The 13418-nt window shown below is 43.3% G+C and overlaps 1 protein-coding gene across 2 annotated transcripts in view; it reads right to left on the bottom strand.

Moving 5' to 3' along the window:
* ENPP1 (ectonucleotide pyrophosphatase/phosphodiesterase 1) overlaps window positions 1-8359 on the bottom strand; it is a 57026-nt gene extending 48667 nt beyond the window's left edge. For both annotated transcript variants that reach the window (XM_054062451.1, XM_054062452.1), the window contains exon 1: window positions 8165-8359. In XM_054062451.1, coding sequence (XP_053918426.1) covers window positions 8165-8353 — 189 coding nt within the window. In that variant the 5' untranslated portion in view covers window positions 8354-8359. The remainder of the gene's footprint in view (window positions 1-8164) is intronic.
* Window positions 8360-13418: the final 5059 nt, after the last annotated feature.

Genomic DNA, 13418 nt, shown 5'->3' with positions numbered 1-13418 from the left:
AGACACCTTTATTCCTGAATCCTTTGGCCATTTTCCCAAAACAAAGGCCAGGGCTCACAGAGAAGCCATTATTTACCTCTGCACCCTTTGCAAAAACAAAAAGCAAAAGGCAGAGTAACAACTTTTGATGGTTCATAAAATGGAAGCATATTCCATACAGAAGAGGACTCAAGAAATGACCCATGTGATCATACCAGAAATAAACAGCACAACAGAAGATAAATGGCTGGATTTGATTACTGACTTCTGTGCAAACAGCTATATACTCTTTTACAACGAGCAAACAAACAAACAAACCTTTAACACAAATTTGTAACCAAATACAACTGCACATTAGGTTGATTTGCCTATACGCCATTACACAGCAGAACTGTGGCTTTTCAGTGCAGAAAGGTTTTTTATGTTCTTTTTGATACATCTCCTGCCCTATTTTGAAAATAATATTCCAATATTGATGAGTATACAATAGCTTCTCTGAAATTCACCTATACTACTGTTTCATTCAAATGGGACACTACTGTGATGCAGCACATTGTTCTGTCTGACAGAATTTGGCATTATTTAAAATAAGTATTTGGCACTGCCCATAGCATATGGTCAAAAGTGATGTTTGCCAATATATTAGTGTTTAATACTAAGATGAGAATTTTTTCAAATCTTTCATGTTCTCAAAGCCTTTAATTTGCTCCACTCTTCTTTTCAGCTGAAAGAAACAAGAACATATCTTCCATGGCAAGTCAACCTGGAACAATTCACTCCTTGTGTAATTCTATTGATATTAGGGAAAGAATGCCAAGAAAAAAATTGCAAAGCAGTAGTTGGACAGAAGCCTGGCATAATTTTTATATCTTTGGCCTTGAATGAAATCTAACAGTTTTTCATACAGTAATTAAGTTGCTCTGAACTCAAGTTAATAATTATTTCTACAGAAAGTCTATCCATTTGAACTATGAATGCGTTCCTTATTACTTTAGTACCACAGAGCCTTGCAAAACGCCATGGGGATGGTGTTCAGACTAACAGCTCCAGAAGTTTGGCTGCCTGGGCTTGAGGACAGTTCTTCAATACCATTTCAACTGTTGAGAGCAACTTTTGGGAAGCCCCAGTCAGCCTTGAAGGCAGCTCTTCAACAAAAAGCTCAAAGAAGCCTCACCTTCGTTTAGCCAGCTCTGGCCTCGGACCTCTTCCTGACCTGTGTTACAGCCACACTGCAGCCATGTCTATCCTGGCCAAGCATTCTATTGACCCTGATCTAACTCAGACTTGACTTCCTTCCTTGACCTTGGACCTTCCTAGGCACAATATGGATGTTCTCAGGCAGGCAATCAGCCAGCACTGTTGACGGAAGCACGCAAGTCACGCAGCTGTCTGTTCCAAGCTTTGCACCACAGTTAGAATTCAGGAAACCAGAAGCACTCTCACACTGCACTCCAAGGTGTGACTGAAACCTCCCAGGTTCTCCAGCTCAGCTACAGAAGAGTATCTTACAGCATGTCGAGCTGCACACTGTTGAGCTTACACTGACAGCAACATCTAAACTACCCAGCTTAAAGCGAGATGAAATATGCTAAGTACAGTCACAATCACACCTTTGACTGTGGCACAGCTGCACCCAACATCACACCCAAATTTACAATGAGTTCTGAGAACAATTTTAAACACAGGCAGTTCCTATTCTCCATTGGTGAAGACTATTATAAGGGCTTGGTGGCAGTTAGTTTGTTTGTGTAGTTTGTTAGGTTTTTTTGTTTGGTTTTTTTTTTTTATATATAGACAAAGACTGAATTCCTGCAAGGATTTTTTTGGATATTTTTTTATTTCAGCTTCCGCCATTTAGGATAAGATACGCTGACCAGGTCTGTGAAGTAAAGTGTGAGTAAAGCAAGATAACAAGTTAACCCTGAAAACCCTCCAGACTTAGAACAGCTAAATATATCTTAGCTTTATTGTATGAGAGTAAGATAATGATTTTTCCTTCAATACTGAGCATAAAGGCACTCACTTGAAGAATAAAGAAATTGTGAGTTTACAGCTCCCTATGTACAGCGAGAATTATTTGCAAAGCCTTCCTTGAAAAATGCAACTGAAGAGCAACATGAAAAATGCAAATGATCTTCACATTTGCCAAAACCTGAATTTTCTTTTGATAGATTAAATTAAGCAATATTTATTGTATGAGTTTATAGTTACAATTGTACTGCAATCAGTTGCATTTAAGCAGTATCAACAGCAAATGCAGTAAGAAAACCTCTATCCAACACCAATTTCCACTGTATCTTCAGAAGGCAAAAGAAATCACCACTGGAGCTGGAGAGTTGTAATGCTGACGAAAGACAGGCATGACACTTACTGTAAAAGAATTTGTTTCCAAACACTGGCATGAAGTTTCCTACAAAATATTAAAATATTTGGGACAGGCCAAGAACTGATTTCATATTTCTGAACAAAAAGCACTTAAGACTACAGTCATCCTGTCACTGTCATTTCTGACTTATTTCACCAGAGGACGTTTGATGCCAAAAAAATTAAATTGCCTAGGAGTCAATCTCTTTAATATTATTGTTAAGCTGTGTGGAGTTCCTTGGAATACAAAAGCCCCATCTGAGCTCAAACCAGCACTCACTGGAGCAAGTACTTTCAGTAGGCACTACTTTACTGAGAAATAAAATAAGGCAAGATACATAAAGCAAAACCATACAGAAAAAGCTGAAGTGGAATAACTTGCTAATAGACAAAAAAGATTAGAGGAACAACTGAACATGGTGCCCTGGCCTCCCAAACTCAGACAAAGTACAGTGGCTTCGAATCCAGTGTTGAAGAACTGACTGATAACCATAAAAATATCCACACCAAAGTCTGCTGAAGTCAATATCCACATTCCAAATCACAAGGGCTGAACACTTTGTTATCATCTTTCATCTTCTCACACGAGTAACGTTAATTCCCTATCCTATACAATGAACACAAAAGGAAAATGCCAGTTTGGTACTAGTTTTCTGCACAGCCCTTTGTCTAAGAACGGGTAATGGTGATTCTTGTGGAATCAAGACCACATTGCCAAGGGACAGCTCCAATGGCGCAAGACAGAAGAGAAGTTCAGCCAATGATCACACCTCTCAGAAGCAGCTTTTGAAGGATCTAAGCCAACACGCTGCTTCTCCACGAGTTCAATCCATTCCTTGCCTGCTCTCTCACTAGAGGATCCCCATCTCCTCTTCTCCAACAGCAGATGAAAAACAGAACATAGCAATGCATTTAAAAAAAAAAAAGTGCTAACCTAGGCATCCTCAGACATATTTAGGAAGAAACAAACCTCCACTTATCTCCAGAACCCTGACATAGCAAACATCTTTCTCTGTATGAGCAGCAAGTGAGCAGCTATGTGTTATTTTGGACTCAAATATCTTCATAGCCAAGAGATCTCTCCTGTAGTTAGGGTATCTCCTGACTGCAGCAGCAGCAGATTTTAATTGACTAGACACTCTCCCTTGGGCCAAGATAGACACATTCATGATAAATGGATGTTTACAACCTACATCTTGCACACTAAACTTTATATAAAGACCAACAGGCAACTGGAAATGGACTTACAGAATCATAAGTCTAGAAAGGGCCTCAAGAAATTTAGTCCAATCTCCTGTCCAAAGTTGGGTCAAAACTGAATTCAGACTTGGCTGCTCGGGGCTTTCTTGAAAACTTAACTTCCAAGGACAGAGACAGCGCAATCTCTTTGTGCAGCCTATTCCTACACTTAACCATCCTGAGAGTGATTTCCTCCCTATATCCATTAAGAATCTCTCGTTTCAGTTTATGGCTGATGTCTCATTCTCCCACTGTGCACAACATACAGAGCCAGGTTACATCTTCTTGACTATGTGCTTGGAGGTATGGGAAGGCTGCTATTAGGTGTTCTTCACCCAGTCCCCAGACTTAACAAGCCCAGGTCCCTCAGCTTTTCCTCACAGACAAGAGCTCCAGCCCCAGACCACCTTGGTGGCATTCTGCTGAACTTCTTCTAGAAGAATTGATCCTTCCTGTACTGGAGAGCACCAGCCTAGGCACAGTATTCCAGGTGGGATCTAGCAAGTACTGATTATAGGGAAAGAAAGTCTTCTCATGGTTGCTTTACCAGTTCCCTGAATACAGCCCTACACACTTAGCTTTCACTGCTGGATAAAAAGACAACCAAGATTAGAGCAGAGGCTTCCAATATGCCATCTTGGTATGCTTATCATATTAAGCCTCACTGGCCTCAGTTCACAGATGATTTCAACTTGTCCCACTCACTGCCTTAGTCTGATTCTTAGGCTGATAAATATTTCAAGAAGAAGTAACCAAATGTACAGGAGTACAACCCCATATCCTGGATTGCCTCTCGCTGCATCTGCAGCCAGCCATAAAATAGGGCAGGTTTCTGGGAACAGATGCCACAAGTTTACACCATCTAAACTTGTTAAGTAAAATTCTCTTAATTCACAGGTATTATACCAGTTGTAGCTACTCTCTCAATGAATCACAGAGGGCAATTTAATAAAAGGATATTTCAGAAGACTGTTCAGTGTTTGGCACATGCATAAAAAACCAGTCATAAAAACCAGACTTGACTGCCTTAATGAAAAAAGTACAAAGAAAAACAATCCCAGACTTAGAAAATATTTTTAAGTGTAATCCCATTTTTAAACATCTTAAATTTTGTTATCTTTATGCACTCTGAAATGCTTGAGTTGCACTTCAGAGGAGACCAGCACACTTTAATGTCTCAGTTTGGACCTTACCTGGAATTTTTTGTTAGTTTATTTCTGATCAGGAATCCTGAAGTTGCAAAAACAGTAAGAATTTTTCTAACAAAAGTATCAGTTTAAATTAGTTTTCCAGTTCTGAAAAAGAAAGCCCCAGACTGCTAAAAACAAACATTACCTATTTCGTTACTTTTATCCTCAATGTTTCGGTTGTTATAAATGCATGGAAAAAATTATTTTAATGGAATGAGTGAATCAGACCAAAATGAAATGCCTGAGAGCCACTGGCAAGCTGGAATGGAAAACCTCAAACCTAAGCAAGAACTACGGGGCTCTTGGGCAGCTGCATGCTGCTCAGTCACACATGGGCAGCAGGTGAGCCTGCAGAAACTACAGGCAGCTGGTCGTACCTTTGTACCTCAAAGCCTAAGCTCAGAAAACTGGCAAGACACTAACTGAAAAGGTGTGCACAGAAGTTAACATAAATGGATAAAAGGATCACCACCTATCATGAGAACGCAAAGACACATGGGTAGTCTGCATGGTACAACTTTTTGTACATAGAAACTCTACACTTCCTCTGTAAGTCTGGCTCATAGACAGGCGCTGGGAATACAGACATTGTGTTCAATGGCTGGTACACAGATAAGGAGAGGGAAAAAGTCCTTTCCAGAAGAAAAAAAAAAAAAAAGGAAAAAATTCAAGTATTCTCCAATCACCAGAAGGGCACCCATCAGTTTTCAGAAAAAAAAAAATAAAATAAAAACCAACATAAAACACCTCAAACCAGATTTTACCTGCTCAAACGAAGGAAGAACAATGCATGCAACCAAGGCAAATGCTACCAAAGGGAGACTACCCATGTCTAGTCACTTTTGTAGTTTTATGTTTGTCCATCCCTAAACACCAAGTAGGTTAAACCTACCCGCTTTTCTTACATCAGGATACAAATGCATTACAAATGCATTGGCTTGCGAGAAAGACCAAGCTTGCATTTCTAACTCCAGTTTTCCACTTTTGGACATGATATTTAGGTTTAACACATTCTTGTTTGACTCAATCCAATATCACTTGTAGTATTTCAAAAGTTTTTCAAGTTCTCTCTGAATATTCTAAATAATCTCAGTGTCTACAATAGCTGAAAACAATACTGCATGGTGCCTCATAGCCTAGTTTGGGTTGGAAGGGACTTTCAAGATCATCTAGTTCCAACCCTCTTGCACTGGGCAGCGAGACCTTCCAGTAGGATCAGGTTGCTCAAAGCCCCAACCACCCCGGCCTTGAACACTTCCAGGAATGGAGCATCCACAACCTTCTCTGGGCAATCTGTTCCAGTGCCTCACCACCCTCACGGTAAAAAGCTTTCCCTCAATATCTAATCCAAATCTACCTACTTTCAGCTTAAAATTCTCACCTTCACCCTATCACTCACTGCACTCCCTGATAAAGAGTATTTGGAAGTTTAAAATTCTTGGTGTATAGATGATGTATATTTCACTCTCAGGCTTTAGTCAGCACAGGATGAATGTTTTGTGAACTCTCAAGGAACAGCTATGGTTTGGAAAACAAAGACTTAATTCAGAAGAGTAAGTACTTGAAAACTTTTTAACTTGGTGCTCAACCCCAATCTTCAAGTGGTTACATCTCTCTAATAATTATCATATTAGAGTCTACAAAGCTCAGAGCAACAATGTAATGTTTTGAATATTATTTTCTGCTATTACTACCTATTTTTAAGCCTGAAAAAAGCTGAGCTGTTTTCACCATGCAGTTACAATGGGTTTTATGGCACAACTTAACCGCCCCATAAGACAATGAAGCAATGAAACAAGCAACAAACTGCTACCTTTATTTAAGAGGATTTTAAATCAGACTAGTTCTCCAAAAGACCTGTAAATGGAAACTACCATAAACACTTACAGGAATTTTACTATTTTCCTTACAATGTTCTGACACACTGGGAAATCCAGCTTGCTACCCATTATGACAGAAATTATGACCAACACGTAGTTGCTATGATATGGTGGATGGTTCATTTGAAACAGTAACTAGACTACAAAGCTATAGGTAACTTTGGAAGGGCATCTTGATCTCAACACACTAATGCACTGAAAGAAGATTGCTTATGGAAATGCACATATAGATACTTAATAAAGTCCACTGTAGTTCCACTGAAGCTTTCTTCCAGGAATACCTCAGTTCTTTAACTCCAATAGTGATTTCAGCCTCATGATGATCACTCCAGGCAGTCTGGAAGGTCTTATTTTCACATCTCCACAGTGAGGATAATTATAATACAGCAGCTTGGCTAAAACTAGAAAGTGACCTACCTGCTAACAATGGCTTTGGCCACTGGGGCCTCTGAACACTCAGAGACAAACTTTCAGTCCACAGTATGTCTAATTCAGTGAAAAATTAAGTTCTTATACTTCCTCTGTCACAGAGGTATAAAATAGTTTGGGTTGGAAGGGACCTTAAAGATCATCCAGTTCCAACCCCCCCCGCCATGGACAGGGACATCCCACTGGATCAGGCTGCCCAAAGCCCCATCCAATCTGGTCTTGAACACCTCCAGGAATGGGGCAACCACAGCTTCCCTGGGCAACATGTGCCAGTGCCTCACCACCCTCACCATGAGGAGATTCTTCCTAATGTCTAGTTTAAATCTTCACCTCTCCAGTTTATATCCATTTCCTCTAGTCTTGTAGCTACAAGCCTTTCTAAACAGTCCCTCCCCAGCTTTCCTGCAGGTCCCCTTTCATGTATTGGAAGGTTGCTATAAGATCTCCTCAGAACCTTCTCTTCTCCAGGCTGAACAACCCCAATTCTCAGCTTGTCCTCGTATGGAAGGTGTTCCAGCCCTCTGATCATCTTTGTTCTCTTCCTCTGGACCCGTTCCAACAGCTCTTGTCCTTTCAGCTCTTGAACTGAAAAGAGCTCTGTAAGCTTTTCCAGCCACGATTTTGTGTTTTAACCTGTTTTTCATCTTGCCCGGTGTGCCTCCTACACCAAACAGCTAAAAAAACGCAACAACCACTCACGCTATCGGAGAGCCGAGGCTGTTCAACCCAGAGCTGTGCCAAGAGGGTGAAATAAACCAACTGGAAAGCTACCAGCTCGGCTCCCGGGCAGGTTGCCGTCTGTAAGCAATAAGATACGCCGGGATCGATCCCGCAGCGAGGAAGGAGGCAGCCGTCCCGCAGCACCGCCAGCCCTGGGAATCCACAGGAGCCGAGGGCGCTTCCCCCCTCCCGACACCGCTCCAGACCGGCAGGACAGATCTACCACCACCATCCCGGGAGGCTGAAAGCCCCGCTACAGGCTCTGTTCCCGAGGCTCCCGGCAGAGGCGTGTCCGTCCCCGGCCCCGCGGGGCGCAGCACCTGCTCCCTGCCGCCCCACCACCCGCCAGCCCGCGGTCCTTACTAAGGAGAGCACTTTGTAGGTGTTCGGGTCCTTGTTCTTGCCGGCGGGAGCTTTCTCCGGCTCCTCGGCCACCTCCAGGGCCGCCAGCATGGGCACCGCCGCGGCCGGCAGGGCACCATCCGCCGCCCCAACCCCATCGAGCTGCTCCTCGGAGGGCTTCCTCGCCACTTGCCGCCCGTTCCCCTGCATGCTCCCCACGCCTTTGCCCTCCGCTCGCCGCGGCCAAGGCCATTTATAGCCCTGTAACCCCGCCCATCCCCGCCCCGCCCGGGAGCGCGGCCGCAGGCAGCTCCCATTTGCTCCCCCCTATCCCCGCGTAGGATGGAGCGGCTGCTACTCCGCTTCCCTCCCTCTCCACGAAGGATGGAGCGGCTGCCGCCTCTCTTCCTTGTCTCTCCACGGAGGACAGAACGGTTACCGCCCCTCTTCCCTCTCTCTTTCCACGGAGGATGGAGCGGCTGCCGCCCCTTTCCTTGTCTCCCCGCGGAGGATGGAGAGGCTGCTACTCCGCTTCCCTCCCTCTCCACGGAGGATGGAACGGCTGTCCCCCCTCTTCCTTGTCTCCCCGCGGAGGATGGAGCGGCTGCCGCCCCGCTCCTCTCCCCCGCCGCGTCCCGCCCCCTTCCCGCAGGTGAGGCTGACGGAGCTGCGGCGTCAGAGCCCGCCGTGACATCACGCTGCTCCGAAATAGCCGCCGGGGGAGGGCGCCGGGCTGTGTTTACGAGGGAGAGCGGAGAAAGTTTCCGCCGCCCGAGCCCCGCGGCGGAGAGCGGGGGCGGCACAGGTGTGCGCGCTGCCCGCGTTTGCGCCCCGAGCCCCGCTCGCCGCCCGTTCATCGCCGCTCGCCTCCGCGCGGTGGAGGTGCTTCTCCCTTCCCGGAGATGCTTTCCCCTCTCACCCACGGGCCCTACCGCCCCCAAAGCGGGGCATCGGGACAGCCGGCAGCTCAGCGGCCACCTTCGTGGCCTTTTCAGAGGACGTTTCTTCTTGTTTGCGGTGATTTCGGGTTAAGTGCCTCCAGACGAGGCTGTGCCCAGAGGGTGCGGTGGTGTTAGGGCAAAATTTGTATATGAGTACCGTTCTGCATCCTGTGTTTGGACAGACACTGCGTTTCCCCACAGTACTAGAATCATAGAATCGTTTGGTTGGAAAAGACCTTCAAGATTATCATGGAGTCCAACGATACCTGTACCCTACTAAACCATATCCCTGAACACCTCATCTATGTGTCCTTTAAATACCTCTACGGAAGGGGACTCAACGACCTCCTTGGTGGCTGAATAGTGCCAAACAACCCTTTCAGTGAAGAAATTTTCCCTAACGTGTAATCCGAACCTCCTCTGGTGCAATTTGAGGCCATTTCCTCTCCTCCTAGTGCTTGTTTCTTGGCGAAACAGACCAACACCTCTCTACAACCTCTTTTTAGGCAGTTGTAGGCAGTGATAAGGTCTCTCCTCAGCCTCCTTTTCTCTAGGCTGAACAATCCCAGTTCCCCAGCTGCTCCTCATAAAAGTTGTTCTCCAGTCCCTTCAGCTTCCTTGCCCTTCTCTGGACACACCCCAGCACCTCAATATCCTTCTTGTAGTGAGGGGCTCTAAACCAAATACATTATTTGAGGTGCGGCCTCACCAGTGCCGAGTACAGGGGCACAATCAGTTCCCCAGTCATGCTGGCTATGTTGTTTCTGATACAAGCCAAGATGCCATTGGCCTTCTTGGCCACTTGGACACACTACTTGCTCATATTCAGATGGCTGTCAATGAACACCCCCAGCTCCTTCTCTGCCACACAGCTTTCCAGTCTATGTTCCCTAAGCCTGTAGCATATCATGGGGTTGTTGTGTCCCATGCGTAGGACCTGGCACTTGGCCATGCTGAAATTTCATGCCATTGGTTGCAGCCCATCAATCCAGCCTGTCCAGATCTCACTGTAAATTCAGCTTTGCTGTTTGGGAGGGGAGAGGTGTGGCATTAGCATTTTTACCAACCCTCTCTGGCCATAGGGACAGCTGGTTCGTTCCTCATGTGGAGGTATGGCAGTTGATGCAAGGATTGTGAGCCTGTCACGTGCCTACTGGCTCTTCCTCTCTCTAAGAGATGTGGGAATGCTTAGTAGCATCAAGACTCACAAAGTCTGCTTAAGCTTAAAATTGTTAAAGGGTCTCATTTTCCATTATTTCTTAAGTTTTTGTAATAGGTATAGTAATGTATATTGACGTCATACCTAGTCTTTCAGTTCTAATGTGATGATGGTTTTGATTTCCTAAGGCTTGATTTCTTAGGGTAGACTTATTTTAGCTGACTGTGCTCAGGAAAGTGTGATACTTGCATAGTTTCTGACAAAACTGATATTTTCTGAAAAATACCGGTAGTGAAATGAAAATTTCCTTTGGAAGAGATTTTGATCCCTGTTAAAATGCTATTACTCTGTTTTCTATTTCAGCTAAGTTGCACAATCAAGCTGTCGCTATAGCTGACACTGATCTGAAGTGCTGCAGCAGCTCACAGCATATTAGAGTTTATTGTAGAGCTGCCTGCATGTGCCTGTTATCATCTAATGAGTTCCATAGGTGCAGTCATGAGATGTTTCGCACTTCATCACAAAGAAAAGTAAAAGGCAACAGAAACTGTGAGAACTAAGCTCTTGAGTCTGCAGTAAAAGTCTCCTTTATTCCATTAATGTGGCATTTCAAACAACCATCCGACTGAGCAGCCAACTTACTGTACACTCAAGGACTTCGACATTTGAACTATTAAAAAAAGTGAACCGAAAACTGATAGTCTGATAATTTTAAAACACTCATGAAAACTGACATACTCAAATTGTTGAGGTTTTTCTCAATGAATGTGGTTTTAATAACTAGCACAAAAAGAGGCAGTAACAACCTCTAACCTCCTTTTTCCCCTAAAAATGAAAAGACACTGCAATCTAATAATTTTCATGCGTTTCTATGTAGAAAGATGTTTTCTGATTAATTTTAAAAATAAGTCAAATAAAAATCTCCTTTCCCATCCTTGTGTAAGTCATCCACTCAACTGTTTGAACAGTATGTGCTACCTACTGATGATTCAATGGAAATTATGTATAACTACATCACAGACAAAAATGTATCCTTTTTTTTCCATAGATAGAGTGGATACTCTGCAGCTGGAGCTAATGTCTGAGTTGTTCACTCTGTAAATATTCAGTAATGGTAACTTCCTTCTGTACAAATATTCATGAAACACCCTCAATTTTCTCATTTCTTTCCCTGTCAATACAAACAGCCAAGGCCCTTGAGGCTAAGTGTGGAGAGTAATTAACCAGCATGGAAAATAATCTACCAGTGTGAAATACACTCATTCCAGCTGACTGACAGGGTGTCAAGGTACTCTAGACAAGAGGAGAAGGGAAAACTAGAAAGGACTAAGTTTCGACATTGAAGAAATAGACTGAAAAGTCTTTTCTCTTGAATACTAGGAAAAGAATTGAAATATTTCCAGTGTTAAACCTTCAGAAATCTACAGCTGCTTGATCTCTTTGGGAGGAGATAGTTAAATTAACAAATTTGCGACAAAAGACATTATTGTGCAATGAATTAATTTCAGGAATTTATGAGGTTGCAAATCCAAATTCCAAAGGACTGGCCATTTCAACAGAGATCAAGGAAAATTTTGAGGAAGCCAGAGCTGCTGCCAGTGCAGCTGCCGCCTCCAGCTGTGGCTGACACTGGCTTTGTGTTTCCAAGCTTTATATGTAAAAGGAGTCATCAGAGAGGATCGGTTTTAGTTTGTCATTCAGCCTTTAGCAGCTGCAGGGAAAACGAACATAAATGATATAGTAGGAGAGAACAGTAAATATAGTGTTTCACCTGCTGCATCTCGAAGTTTGTAACACTTCTCGCCGTCATATTTTTACCTTGATAAAATTTCCACCAAATGCCTGCATCTTAGAAAGACCAGAGCAAATACCAGGCACCCGCAAAAGACCTAAGTTTGTGAGGTGGCTATGGCACAAATAGAACTATGGGCTTGCAGCTGAGGGTGTAAATTGCACCTTGTTACATGACTGGAATATCCACTCTCTCCAGACAGAGTGTGGAGACCCTTGCTGCTCTCCCAGCAGAGTGGCAGCCTGAGCTTGCAGGGAGAGGAATACCATCCTGCAGGGTTGCCTGTCATAATCAGCTGCACGCAGGCTGGGTCTTGACCCTTAAATTGTAGCATAAACCTCCCAGCGGTTGGTGGTTGTGGCAACTATTTTGTGTTGATTGTCTCTAATCCTCAGGAAAATTTCTGTAACCATAAAAAAAGGACTAAAAGCCTGAAGCTGCTTGTTGAAGAACATTGCTGCTCAGTGTAATGCTGGACACTCTACCTTATGGGAGCTAATGAAGCTCTGCTTCTTGGCTCCTGCTGTGTTGTTGCATGACTACTGTAAAAATCAATGAAAAATGAGCAGTTATCTTAGTTTCTGAGGTATCCTCATGGCACATTTTATTTAGCACTCGAAGTATGTCTAAAACTTTACAAAAATGGAGGAAATTTTTAGTAAAAGGGACAAACTGAACTGGAGGTATATCTGAAACTGTTCTATTATGTCTGGCAGTAATGCTTAAGATGAAATCTGAAATCACGTGGCATTTATGGGCACATCAAACCATATGAACTGAACTGTGTTTTTCAGGTTTATATTTGTAAAACCAGTATCAAGAGAGAGCACGTAGCTGAGCAGAGATCCAAGACACAAGGGCAAGGTTAAGTTTCAGGACACACAATGCAAGACTCGGGTTCTGAATGTCCCATCACGTTTTCTCTTTGTCAGGAATAAATTACTTAGTCCTTTTTAACTACTTGTTTCAGAATCTGTTAAGTTTACCCTCCAACATGTCCCTTTTCTGTCATTTACACAAAGAAAATCTTTTTACAAAGAATTACCCATTTGGGGCTGTTTTGCTGCTCTTCAAGAAAAATATGATCTTGGAAAAATAAATGAATCACCTAATATAACCTGTATCAGTGAAAAATGAAAAGTGAAAAATCCTGTCTGCTTTTCATCTTAGCTTGTCATATATTATTGCAATTTAATGACTCTTAATCTACAGTTGTTAGATCGCCGGCAACAATACAAGAAAACTATAGAAAGCCTATATTATGGCAAGAGAAAATACTTTCTTGACAGTGGCTGCTTGTTTCTCTAAGCTGTATAAAAATATCTTTATTTGATTTCAGGAAAAATGCCTTCACGCCTCTAAACTATAAAATCCTGACATGAT

Source organism: Cuculus canorus, chromosome 3, assembly GCF_017976375.1.
Source record: "Cuculus canorus isolate bCucCan1 chromosome 3, bCucCan1.pri, whole genome shotgun sequence".
Taxonomy (NCBI): Eukaryota; Metazoa; Chordata; class Aves; order Cuculiformes; family Cuculidae; genus Cuculus; species Cuculus canorus.
This window is presented reverse-complemented; position numbering and strand designations above follow the sequence as displayed.